Genomic DNA, 14,180 nt, shown 5'->3' with positions numbered 1-14,180 from the left:
CCACTGATGGTCTGCTCATGCAAGCTGTATCCACTTAAATCTCCACCCCCACCTTCATGCTCCCCTCTCCCACTTTAGTTTCCCCAACACCGTCAAAAACCTTTCCTGAAAGTCCCCAACCCTTAGGGTAGCTTTGGCACCCTAGTGTCTGCCAGAGCTTCTGGACTACAGCTCCATCAGCAGCAGACAGCACAGCTGTGTGGGCAGAGGATGGAGTTGTAGTCCAAAATACCCGGAGGGTGTTAAATTAGCTAAGACTATTAGGGGGTGTACTTTTGGTGGGAAGCACAAGGCAGCAGTGGGGAGATCACTTGCAGCAGGTAGTTTCCCTGTGAACAGAGTAGAGATATAACCCAATGAGGTTTTTTTTTTTAAAAAAAAAGGTCTACAGTGGTGCCTCGCTAGACGAAAATAATTCGTTCTGCGAGTGTCTTCATATAGCGAATTATTCGTCTAGCGAAGCACCAACGCAAACCGCTAGCTTTCGCGACGGACATTCCCCCCCCCCCGTCTTGCGAGGCAGCCCCATTGACTTTTTCGTCTTGCAGGGCAGCCTTCCGCTAGCGAACGCCGTTCGTCTAGCGAGTTTTTCGTCTAGCGGGGCACCACTGTCTTTTAAAAAATACCATAAAGAGGGACAATTTACCACCCTTAAACTATAGGTGCAACAGTCTTATGAAACTAGAGTCAGCTATTCTGCTAGTGAGCTTTTGTATTCCCTCAACTTCAAGATCCTAGATCAAAACACATTTCCTACTTGTATCTGATTTTTTCATCCATGTCTTGAGGTGGCTCTTCTATAATGAATGACACCAGATCTTCCAGACATTCCGATTTCAAGAGAAACTCTATAAGTTTGCGGTTTTGAGCTTTGCACTCTTGTAAAACATCATCTTCATCCATCAGCTCCTTCAGTGTTACATCTTCTCTCTCTAGAAGTGTGTCTATGTGGGATGATGAGTGAAGATCAAATTTCCAAAACATGCTGGTCTAGAGAAAAGGAAAAGCACACACAGCCTTAATTAAAGGGACAGATAGTAGCAGGTCTCTAACAGTGCTTAGGGAAGCCATTCTCCTGTTTCCCCTGTTCTCAGTTTGCACACAAAACAAAACTGCAGAAGCAAAAACAGAAAGCAGGGAAAAGATGAACAGCGTTAAAAATTGGACTTCATGGAAATGAATGAGTATTTTATCAAAGTGCCTTGAATGATAAGCCAATGTCTTAACTTTTCAATAAAGTTGTTAGCTAGTTCAAGAATTGTAATATTTTGACATACAAGATTTGACATGTTAATGCAACAACAGTAAGAAAAATGTTAACCCAGCTTAGAATTTTCCAGTATCTTCTTGTCTTTTTACCTAACAGCAAACTGATGGCACTCTGAGCCAGTTTCCAAGAAGCAGCTGATTCAAGAGGTTGTTAAAATGCTAGTTGAGAGTTAAATCAGGAAAAATGAGAGATTTTAGCTCACACGACTGTGGATCCAATCCATGTTTATCTCACTAAGATGCCTATGTGTACTATTATCTTTTATCTCTATGGATGCTATTGCCAAGAATAGAATTAAGCCCTTTATTAGTTTGAACCAAAAGATCTGGCTTTCCTTCACCTAGCCCATGACTGGCTCATGAAATTAACGAAAAGGCCAACAATCAAAGTATCAACACTATAAACATACCTTTGGCCTCACACTGACTCAAGGCTTACCGGTAAGTGATTTTTCTTGGCACTGCACTGATGCAAATTAGACAAGGCTGTTTTTTAAAAAATGTGTTGATGCACATGTATTTCAGAAACTCAGATTAATTCCTTAACAAGTCAATGCTGCACAAACTTTATTAAAAATTAAAAAATGAGGGTATGAGCCAAAACCCTTTTTCCACTTCATAATAAAATGTTACAAACCCAGCCCCAATTAGTTACCATGAAATCCTTTTTGAGAATGGTTTATTCTCCTCAAACTTCAACTGTGCCCACCAACATTAAACACAAGTTGGTATACATGCATAGGACTATTATACATAATTCTCACTGCTATAGCAAATAGACATCAGTTGCATTAGCAAATCACATTAAGGAGGAAAAACAGGAATAGAGTTAGATAAAGTGCCCAGTAATCCACAAACGCTTTTCAAACACATCTATAACCTTATGATTTGCCATTTGCCAGTTAAGTAGCAACTGCCTGCTGGAAAACATGCATCCAGAACACTTTCTATGGAAAATGATACGGGCTCATTCTACCATGTTGCACTGCATTAATTATGATGGTGGCTTTGGTTCTCTCATTTCAAGGCAACAGCAGAGAGAAACAGAGTGGCATATACAGCCAGCATAATACTGTCATGAATTCAGCACAGATCAGCACTCATAAAGATGCACGTGTGATGCTGTCCATAAATAGCTAGTGGTGAAGGTATAGAGAATCACATTTTTCCATTGTGGAGAAAGATCCAAGTTTAGCCAAAAATTGTAGGCACTTGCCTTTAAAATAGGCCGTAGTTTTCTAAGCACTTCACTGAAGCAAGTTCCACTGAAACCAACAATGCTTGCTTCCAAATGCATATGGTAAGGATTGAGGAGACAGGCAGGAATTTTGGTTTGTTGTATTCATTGGGTATAAGGGGATCAGAAGGACAATCTGATTTATGTCTGTTTCCAACACTCTTGGTTGTGAAGTATTGTCTACTGATATACATCATGCCACCCTGCCCTCGTTTGGGAGGAGAGGTGGGATATAAACTGAACAAAATATTTATTTATTTAAATCTAACAGAAGGATTCACCTAGTGCACCACATCAGTGAAAGTTTTGTACAAGGAGTTCTGCTTGTGCAAGTGGGCTTTCCCCCACCACCTCCCACTGTACCCACCAAAATTGGCTCAGGGAGGGGGGGTGTCATTCCATCTGACAAGCTGTAATGTTTGTGCAGAAAGAACTTTCACAATTGTATAATATTGAATTCCACGCTATGACATCATGTGTAAATATTAAAAAGGTAGAAATGGCCCAAAGCTAGCCAACCAATTAAGGTATTAGTGCACTTACAAAAGTTGCTCAAATTCCATACACGGTATAATTTACACACAAACTGAAGTCAAACATTGGCTTATTTGTCAGGCTACCGTAACCATTTCTTGTTGACAAATACAGGGTAACTTTCAATCAAAAAAGCAAGGTTCATTCTACATCTATTAAAAATAAAATCAGTTTTCCAGACTTGAACCCCAATCAAAGAAACCCGAATCTGTGAACAATAGTACTTTTGACAAAGAGTTCCAGAATAATTCCTGGGCACTAAATTTACAAACCTACACATATTTACTTGAAATAAAGTCCCACTGAACACAGTGGTGCTTACTTCCAATAATGTATGCATAGGTCATGCTGCATGAAAATCTTTCCCTAGCTTCACACACGCACACACACACACACACACACACACACACACATTCATAAACACACATACACTTATTTCATTGATTTTCAATGAATTGATTCAGGAAAGACCAACAGTAAGTAGCAACAAAAAAGAAAAGCATACTACTGCAAACATGTTACTGCGTTATTTCACAACTTTCTCCCAGGCAAGCCGTATTAGGGGCTGGTTTCTCAATATGGCAGATGCTGACCAGATTATTCCATCACTTTTCAACAGGCGGCCAGGACCCTTGGAATAAGGAAAAACACCACAAAATGGATCAAAGGGCAAATCAGAGAAACCCTTAAAATAAGAGAACTTGTCTTTAATAAACCCACAGCATTAAGACTTTTCTAGGTTTACTAATGTGCCAACATTCAAATAAATGCCATGGTGTTTAACTATTGACACAAATGAATCTAGTGGAACTTTTCTGATTCTCATGGTGACAAATGCAGACACGTTTCATTCAGTTGCATTCAGTTATGGAGTAGTCAATTCCTTATTCAAGACTATATGTCTTATTAGGACCAGGCATACCCCTATTCATTCTTCAACCTTATGCACATGGCAATACATTGAAACTGTACTAGATTTGAGTACTTTGGACTTTACAGCTTGATGAGTAAAAAAATGGGTGTAGCTGTAGCACTACTGTGGCAGATAACTTCTACCTCCTTTCTTTCTGCCAGTGAAAGGAAAGGAAGAAAGCCCCTTCCCAGAAGGATTATGTGAGCTGGCTCTGCATTAGTATTCAACTACCAATTGTGATAAACTATTTCAAATTATGTATCTGGTCAAACTACATCAAGTACTGAATGGTTATCTTGGAAATGTTACTTTTGAAGGTATTACTGTGAGCTGCTTTGGGCTCAACTTTGTTGTGAACTGAGAACCACTGTGCATAATTCACAATCCCAACCCATGGAGTTAGCCAAAACAGTGATTAGACCAGCGTTTTTCAACCACTGTTCCGTGGCACACTAGTGTGCCGCGAGATGTTGCCTGGTGTGCCGTGGGAAAAATTGTGTTTATTTGATTCCTATTCAAGAGAATTACTTTATATATAGTCAATATAGGCACAGAGTTAATTTTTTTAACATTTTCTAATGGTGGTGTGCCTCGTGATTTTTTTCATGAAACAAGTGTGCCTTTGCCCCAAAAAGGTTGAAAAACACTGGATTAGACACTTGGTGAATTTTCCATCCCAAACTGAAGCTATCAACTGCAATATGCAGTGCTCCAATTCAGGAATAACTGATCAATACTAAACCTAAGAGCACTGTTGGATCAGACCAAATACTCATGCAGGCCACTCTCCCATCTCCCACACAGGCCAACCCTGTGCCTATGAGAAGCCCATAAACAGGACAGGAGGGAAATAGCTCTCTCACTGTTGCGCCTCAGTGACTGGTATTTGGAGGCATACTCCCTGTATATATACAACCATCATAACTAGCAGCCATTTATAGCCTCATCCTCCATTGATTTATCTAATCCCTTTCAAAAGCAATTGAAGCTGGTGCTCAACACATCCCATTGAAGGAAGCGGTCACTAATTATACACTTGACTACCAAGCCTCATTGGGGCTCTGCGTCAACATGAATAAATCTTATCTTCATTCCACACAGTGCATCCAGTTTAGTCTTATTTGCTCTCCTACTCTTCTGCTGCAGGGCACCCACCACGGGGATCTTACAATTAGATCCACATGCAACCAGGGTTCTTGGAAGATGATTACTGTATACTCTGGCGTATAAGACTACTTTTTAATCCAGGAAAATCTTCTCAAAAGTCGGGGGTCGTCTTAAACGCCGGGTGGAGAATCTGCGGTCGAGTATATCTCAAACTCTATATTTTAACTAGAAAAATTGGGGGTCGTCTTATACGCCGGAAAATACGGTACATAGTGCTGGTTTCCCAAAACACTGTGGAAGGGCAGAGGTTATTCAAAGGTCCAGCACTTGCAGAGCCTCACCTGATTCAGACGATTTGGAGAGAGGCGAGAAGATGGTTGTCATCTACATACTGGTGGCTTTGTGCTCCAACTCACTGAAATGACATACTGGTGACCTCATGGCCTAAATTCCCCAGTGGCTTGATATTGCTGTTAAAAAGCATGGGGAACAAGATGAAACCCAGCAGTACGCTACAGCATAAGTGCCAAGGAGTTGAGCAGCAGTCCTCCAACGCCTCTCTCTTGTATGGCATAAAGCCATATTAAAATGGGTCTGGATAATCTTCTCCCATCATATCAGAAACTGATAATCAGATCCACAACTAACTCAACAACCCTACCTACCTACCTCAAATGGTTTTGTAAGTGGATAGTTCCATGTAGGTTTCTATAGTTCACATATAGTGAACAAGGTTTCCATCCATTGCTATGTTGCTAAACAATGAATGTGATAATCAATAGGGCAGTTCTGGAGTAAGGTCCCATGAAATTAGCAAGTATCCTGGCAACACTATCAGTTAATATGACTTTATTAAATTGTATTGTTTTGTTGAATCTGTTGCTGTTGCTTGCATCATTTATAAGCTATTGTGTTTGATATTATAATGATTGCAACATTTGGGTTTTTTTTAATGCTATTGTGATTATTGTGAGCCGCTCTGAGCTCAACATTTGTTGTTGGAAAAGTGGAATACAAATATTAAATCAAATCAAAATCAAACCTCTGGGCAGTTTGGAAATATCTTACTGAATATACTAACAGGGCACAGCTGCCACATTCCTTGACAGCAGCCTTGGCAGATATATGGAATGTGTGAAAATGGTGTGATTGTAGTTATATGGATTTTTTAATGCATCGCTTTTTTCCTTTATTTTTAGTTCATTTCCTATGTTTGTATTCCTTCTATGACATATAGGGTACACTAGTTATCTATATTCCCCTTCATGGATCACTGCCTTGTTGTGGTGAAGGGGCTTGAATAACTCCAAGAAACTATGAGCTATGCCGTGCAGGGCCACCCAAGATGGACAGGTCATAGCTGAGAGTTTAGACTAAATATGATCTACCTGGAGAAAGAACTGGCAAACCACTCCAGTATTTTGCCAAGAAAACTCCATGGACATAAAAAAGGAGAAGCTTTGAGAAGACAGTGAGTTTCCAAGTTCATGGGATCATGGAGAGTCGAACACGATTAAGACAACCAAACAACAACAAAGTTATCTATATTATTTATATCTACTGCCCATCAAAATGTGTTTCACAATTTCTCCCCTATTGCATGCTATTGTTCTCTAAACTATGTGCAAAATTAATGAAGACTTTTTTAAAGAATCAAATCAGATGCTGAGCTTTGTTCTTCCCATATACAACTATGATCATATCATTGCATATTTTTAACAAGCCTGGCAATAGACACTTTTGAGTGTCATCTCAGTCCAATAATATCTTCTTTCTTTGCTGTTACTCATATATGGATAAGGTTGCCACAACTGATCCGTCTTCCAGTTCCAATCTCATCAGGATCAAACAAATTACTATTTCTAACTTTAGTCTTTACAATGGTAGAATACAGTTTGATCCAAAGAATTTCCATCAATGGAGTCTGGTTTGCACTAGAATAGACTGCCCACCTCAATTTAATAGAAGTGGCTGTGAGTCTGCAAGGAGACTATTCATTGCTACTTGTACATTACAACCAGATACTATGTGAACAAACAAGGAGGCATGGCTTCCAAGATCTTATAGTTTATAACCTTTTGGGACTGATATGCTAATAGGCATAGTTCCAGTTGCCACCCACAGCTCCTAGTACAGTCACCTAGTTGATGCTCTTAGCAGAACCGGGAAAGTATTAAGGGCCCTATCTCCCATACTTGCAGCAACCCATGTTGTTGTTTTGCTACATGTCTTCAAATGCATCATGTTCCACTCTACAGTAGCTATGGAACTGTATGAAACTCCTTCAATACCCTGGTTGCTTGGGTGCTCAATGATTGGAAGCATGAATTACATCCTAAAAAGCTCCATCATTACCACACCAGCTTTGATTTACAATACTGTAATTAATCTCAGGGTTACTTTATACATCTTCCCACAGTACTGGATTCTCTCTCCAAGAACAAGGGAGGATTCTACACTACAAGTCCTCATCTTTCAGTCTCAATAGCACAATAGGTACACACTATCAAAATATGTTCTTAGGACTTCCGGTTGGGCGCCACAGCAATCGGTCGGGGGAATTTCACTCTGAGATTCCCCGATGCGGTAAGGGAGAGGGGAACCCGCAACCGCACTGCGGACCCCTGAAGAACCCCAGGAAGAGCGTCCCAGGGGCATGGATGATCCGACGGGTGCTCGAAACGTCTTCCCTGCTCCCCGGTAAGCCCTAGTAAGAGCTGCCAAAAGCGAGCGGTGCGGGAGACGGAGCACTGTGATCCAGCGGCTACCCTTGCTGCGTGAAGCTGCAACTGCTGACTGCCACAACCGCCCAATTTCTTCATTAAAATTGACCTTGAAAATGAGAAAGGAAAAATGGACTGCTGCTTTTCAGAAAAAGACGTTGGAACTTTTACAAGTGATGGAACAGACCTTGAGAGCCTCTAACCAGATTTTGGAGAACTTTGATAAAAATGTAGTTAAAGAAAGGATGGAATCGACAGCGTCAGCTCCAGAGGAATATAAATAATCAGAGGGAAAAGTGATAGAAATAAAACCAGCCAAGGACCTTTTGTTAAGCTGTGTACAACAAAAAACAGGAAGGTGCAGTGAGGCATTTAATTCAAAAGAACTGACTGGCAAAGAGGAAGAGGATGGAAATAATATACTGCAAAAGAAGCAAAGAGAAGTCCAAACAGCATGGGGTGCTTTTTGTAAAGATGATGATATGTGGATTACTAAACTGCAAAACAAGAGAACGAAAGACAGCACTGGCTGACTTTTGGGCTCAACAATCTGTGAGGGTTGGAGTGGGTTAAAAAGGATGTGATTTGTGTTATTTTTCCCCCTATAAGTGGCTAAAATGGCATTCTGGACATTGGCGTTAATGAAGTTATGTATAAAATAATAAAAATTAGGAGGTCAGAGGTGGGGAAATTAGCTAAAAATTTTGAGACCGGAGGGAGGGAAGGGTGCAAAACGAAGAAATTTAGGAGTATAAAAACTAGGTTTGAGTAAGGGAAGCTGATAAGGGTTTAGGAAAGCTTCAGAAGTAGCTAGAAGCCAAGGTATAGAAGAAAAGGATCTAGATTAAGTTGATTTAGGATGAGTAAAATAACAAGGTAAATGATTTTGTTACTTTATGATCCTGTGAAAAAGGATGAGGAAATGGAAAGGAAAAACTATAATATTGAGGTAAAAATAGATATGACTATGAATTTGGAAAACTGTTAAAGAGGACAGAAAATGAATTCAACAGGGGGGGACCTGAGGAAGTCAACCCAAAAATGAACTTGAGGAAAGGATGAATACCTGGCCTATACAATAGGGCCAGACTTAAGCAATGATATTTTGTATGTTAAGTATGTTAAATGTTTATTGTATTTCCCGGTGAGAGAGGGGATTGGAATTTTTACTTCCCCCAGTGAGGGGGGGGAGGATGAAAAATTTAACGGTATTGTAATGTGCTTAAAATTGTTAAAATTTATTTAAAAAATTGAAAAAACAAAAACAAAATATGTTCTTAGAATTATTGGTATCTGTGCTAGTGTTGAACATGCAGAAGCCACCCACAAAATGTTTCTAAGTGGTCATAGTGCTGAGTACTGTATTTACTTCTGCTCATGACCTAGAACCATGTATCTTGTTCCATAGAGCAACTCTTGGGAGCACACATTACATGAACTGAGGAGCTGCTACTTCCCTTCATATTCTGGCAATATGTATATGTACTATCTCCTCTAGGATTACTGTACCCTCTCATCATCATCTTATGAAAAGCTTTCCAAAAATGATTCCTTATCTAACCAATATCTTTGATAGGGTACCTTCACTACTTTGGAGTCTTCTCACTCAGCTCTTCAGCGAACCTTCTGAACTGATAGCTAACTGCCACCTTCTTTCTTTCAAAAACAGCCCTCCTTGCCTCGACCACGCCTGCACATAGAACGAACTTTTGTTTTTTACTGTAATGCTCCTGTCTTAATACACAAATATAAGGCCGCCCACAGACCAGGTATCAGATCATACTCACCAACACAGTAACTTTTATTCAAAGAATCAAGGAATAAAGGATACAATTCATCTAAGAAAGGGAAGCCCTTTTAGTCAAATAAAGTCTGCCATCGTTACCAGTTAGCCAAACTCCTCCCATCAACCAGTGTCAATGGGCATTTGACTTGGAGGCTATATTGTGAGAGTATCTGAGCTCTCCCCTCAATTGTCATTCAACTCAGTACCTAACAAGGAAAATCCCATGAATGTCACCTTCTACAGTAAACACACACACATTCCCAATTAACTAGCACAAGTTGGTATGATGTTCATTGTTCAATTTAACATCTAGGTATCTTAAGAAAGTTGTACCATGCTAGGTTGGTCAACTTTCTTAACGTATCTAGAGGTTAATTTGAACAATGAAGAAAGGATTTCACTGTCTAGTTGGGAGGTAAGAGTTGTTAAACAATTAGGCCACATAATCCTTGTCGAGCTACTGAAAAATCACACAGTGATGTATCAATAGATCCTGACCTACTAGCTAACCACCCCAAAGAGCTCAGTTCTGATACTAAAAATAAATTCCTGGGATGAGCATGTGCTCATAGGCACTCATGCTTCTTAGTTCTAAGAGTATGTTGCCATCCATCCCACCAGCAACTGTTTAATACCTGGCCGTGGTTCATGGGCCTCAGTTGTTGCTGGGGGGGGGGGGAGTAAATTCCACAAGGCCAAAGTGTGCCCACTCCAACCTTGAGGACATTGTTGAATAATCTTTCCCCCTACCTTCAATGTTGTTAGATCCTCTCATGTAACTAAGATACTTTTGCATCTACTTTCCAATGAATTAACACAGAAGTTTACCCACAAATATTTTACGGTACTCTGGAATGTTTTTCTCTCTCCATCACTTCACAGCATGTATTGTTACTAATCATTTCCAAACCCATTTCATTTTCACATAAGTTTCCTCATTCTGTAATGAGCAGCTACTTTTCAGGTTTAAGTTAATCATCTTTCACAAATTCTAGGCATGCACATCTGACTTCCCCCATACTGAAGTGTGCGTGGAAGATTGGTAGCACATGCAAGTCAAAGATTTCCCTTCCCTCCCACCTTACACGTTATCAAATTTGCAATCCACTTCAGTACTGGCTACTTAGTTGTATAAACAGAATTAACATGTACCATAATGCACCCCATCTCTCTTCCCTTTTGCATGTGCATGAGAGAGGAAGTTAGTTTAGCAGAACTTAGAACAATTCAATGTTAATGTTTAATACGTTACTAACTTTTGAAGGCATGTATTTTTGAAGGAAAATATGAAGTTAAATGCTCCATTTTCAGATTAGTCACAATATGAAGTCGACATTTGTCCTCAGTTTCTTGATGCTAGTTGAGCAGAACAAACCACAGCCCCCAGTTTGGACACTATACTAAGCCAGGAATTGTGGTTAATTGTTCCCACTTGCACCAGGAGACTAGTGAAGTGTCAGCAATGTCAGGTAACAATTTGCTAAGAAATCTAAGATTTCCTGTGACATGCAAATGCAACAACTGGTTAAGAGTCCCTATTTGTTTCAGGTTGCTTCTGCTTTCTTTATAAGCTCACCTTTTTGTAGTGTATGGTTGAATTACATTGCCAGCTTTCAAATTTGTGCTAAGCAGGGACCTGCATGCAGAAATATAGTACCCATCTTAAGACAGACAAGAGTGTCTGGAATCAGTCACTGCCTGGCTGAGGGAAGAAATGCAAGCTTAATCCCCTTATAACACATTGTTGGTGAGGAATTTACCGTACTACAGAACTGTGTTCACCTGTTTCCGGACAGGTTACGCATGGTTTTGGATCCAGCTTTGGTCTTCAGACGTTCAAGTAGCCTTTGTAGCCTGAAGCACCTTTCACCAAATTTGGTTGGTACACCAGCTTCCTCAGGAAGTAGGTCTTATTCCATTATCCATATTTTAGTTGCATTCAGATTAAGCTGCAGTGTCTTGTGAAAGATGGCCTCCAAAAAGGGCTCCAAAGACCATCTCCTCTTGTAAAGACCTACCCATTTTAGGAGATCAAAATCCTAGCTTCAGGTGTCCACAGTTATGAGTTAGGCAGGCAGCAAATGGAAATAGTGCCTTTGAGTTGTCAACACCCTTCAAAGAGGTGCAGCAAACATGCAAACAAGTACTGCTAGCATTCTGAAGGCCATTTACTACCTTACATTAAGCCACATGAGTGCTCATACAAAATCATTTCCTTGCAAAGAAGGAACCTAACATTTAGAATTTATATGAGTAACCATGAACACTTGGCAGTATGAAGCTTTCTCATCCTCTGTCCAAAGAAGCAGGGAAAAGTAGCTCAAAGTAGCCTAACTGGACATTTAAACCTAACTCAGAAACACAGGCATGGTTAAACAAGTAACAAGTAAAATATCTAAGCAGTATTCTCTCCAAATGTTATATTAGCAAATAACATCAGTAATGGCAAATGTGAACACTCTCCTCTATTTCACCATTTTAACATATAATAATTTTCAAAAGCTTGTCACTATGTGTTTGACTTCTCTAGCTTTTAAGGAGGTACTTCCACCTTCTAATGGGGGCAAGAAAAGTGGCAGATATTCAATTAATGCAAGCTAGTTAAATTAAACTGGCAATTGAAACTCAATCTTGCAGCACTGTCACAATAATTAAGAATCTAAACAAATCACATGATACTGATATGTCACCTCCCAACTCACCAGAAAAACTATCCTTAAGAAATGTTGAGGAAGCATCAAGAAGCAAACTTCAGTTAAAGGCAAAACCATTTTCACATAAAGGAATTAAACCCAGGTAATCCTATTCAATCAGATTTAGTATAGTGAACATGCACATGACTTGATCATAGATTATTTTCCAGCAACCCAGGGCTTCACTTCCTGTTCCAAAACAGGACTTACAGATCAGGTTATGTGCCATTTTTGTAAACATGCACAAAAAACTTGCAGTGCCGATGCCATATTGATCCTAAATTGAATTTGTCATTAGTAATGGAGATAAACTGCATGTGTAGCTAAGGGCTTCAAAAGAAAAAAAGGGGGGGGGGGACAAAGAGCAAGAAATAAAGTTATTGGAAGAATGCCTAAAGCATTGTGTTTAGTCAATATTTAGGGGAAGAAGCAAACACCAAAACATTAAGCAACATCTGCAGAGGCATACTGGGTGGTATTTCTTACCTGTTAACAGAAAAATTTAAAAAGAAAAAAAAAATGTATTCTTTGTGGCTCCTTGCCCATTACAGGGTATCCAGGCAGCAGCAAAATCTTTAAATCTACAGTATTAGCAGATTAGCAGGCTGAATTAGGTTAAGATGAAGCAGATTTCTTCCTATGAGAAAACACAATAGAATTTTATAAATAATTTTTTTTATAAAAAAAGAAGTCACTCATGAGTAAACTGAAACAAAAAAAACATTTTAAAAAAATCCCCCCCCAAAAAAGAATTTTATAATGTCAACACAATTTCATTAGTGAAGTCAATAATGAACACCTGAATAATGGAATATATTGAGAGATAGTAAACATTATTATTTCCCCTCCCACACACACACACTGCATTTAAAAAAACAGTTTGGTATGGATTATGAACATTAATCAAAATAATATGCAGTTTTTATTTATAGTTTTAAGCAGTGTTAGAAACAGATATAAAAACTAGGCGCTAAATGGCACCTTAAACCTAGATTATGGGCACAACAACGGAATGTCTAGGCGTGCTTCTTTATAACAAGAATACAAAACTGAAAATACAAGAATACAAAGCTGAAAATGTATGAACTACAGCTAATATATGATGTTCATTTTTCACATGGTCTAGTCCTTCCCCTGCCCAGCCCCCTAATATACTGTATATTCTGGCGTATAAGACTACTTTTTAATCCAGGAAAATCTTCTCAAAAGTTGGGGGTCGTCTTATATGCCGGGTGGAGAATCTGTGGTAGAGTATATCTCAAACTCTATATTTTAACTGGAAAAGTTGGGGGTCGTCTTATACGCCCATTCGTCTTATACGCCGGAATATACGGTACTTAAAAGGGTCTCTTCTTCAGTCTTCAGAGTAGCTAGAAGTGGGGAGGCAGAAAAAGGTCCTCCTTTCCTTCCAATTTGCAGTTGTAATCTGAAATTTTAGGTGCAGTACTGCACCCAGAGCTAATGAAATTCCCTGTCAGAAAATGCTAAAATCAACGATATGAATGGTGGCCAGGATCAAAACAACTGGACAACTCAATCATTGTTTAACCAAAGGGACTGTGTTGGGTGGTAGTTACTGAACAGCAGCACACATGGAAAACCATTTTTGAAGCAAGGAGCCTTTCAGAAGCAGTTTATGATATGGTATGGGGTGTCCACTCATAAGGGAAACAGAGAACATCAGGTATGCCCAAGCATACCCCAAGTACTCCTTTTGATCCTGAGCATTATAATCATAAGAACAACTGCACTAGTTCATTACTACAGTATTAGCCCTCCATATTCTGTGTTTCAATACTGATTTACATGGGACAGTATACTAACCAAATCATACAATTTCCTTGTTTAATAAATGGGTGCTACATTCTCTAAGGAAATGAGAGCCAAAACACACATTTACAAAGCTGTAATTCCCAGA

At 39.4% G+C, this 14,180-nt stretch overlaps 1 protein-coding gene across 11 annotated transcripts in view; it reads right to left on the bottom strand.

Annotated features, from left to right (window-relative positions):
• The window catches only part of PPP6R3 (protein phosphatase 6 regulatory subunit 3), a 61,373-nt gene that overhangs the window by 37,203 nt on the left and 9,990 nt on the right, over nucleotides 1–14,180 (bottom strand). For 6 of the 11 annotated variants that reach the window (XM_033156131.1, XM_033156153.1, XM_033156178.1 and 3 more), the window contains exons 2-6: nucleotides 12,749–12,899; nucleotides 9,365–9,473; nucleotides 5,402–5,530; nucleotides 3,546–3,671; nucleotides 758–990 (exon numbers count right to left, since the gene is read on the bottom strand). In XM_033156131.1, coding sequence (XP_033012022.1) covers nucleotides 758–990; nucleotides 3,546–3,557 — 245 coding nt within the window. In that variant the 5' untranslated portion in view covers nucleotides 3,558–3,671; nucleotides 5,402–5,530; nucleotides 9,365–9,473; nucleotides 12,749–12,899. Of the gene's footprint in view, nucleotides 1–757; nucleotides 991–3,545; nucleotides 3,672–5,401; nucleotides 5,531–9,364; nucleotides 9,474–11,145; nucleotides 11,288–12,748; nucleotides 12,900–14,180 lie in introns of those variants that run through there. The other 5 variants (XM_033156161.1, XM_033156145.1, XM_033156138.1 and 2 more) reach the window with 5 other exon arrangements.

The sequence above is a fragment of the Lacerta agilis genome, chromosome 1, assembly GCF_009819535.1.
Source record: "Lacerta agilis isolate rLacAgi1 chromosome 1, rLacAgi1.pri, whole genome shotgun sequence".
Taxonomy (NCBI): domain Eukaryota; kingdom Metazoa; phylum Chordata; class Lepidosauria; order Squamata; family Lacertidae; genus Lacerta; species Lacerta agilis.
Note: the sequence above shows the minus strand (reverse complement) of the source record. Positions and strands in the feature narration are given on the sequence as shown.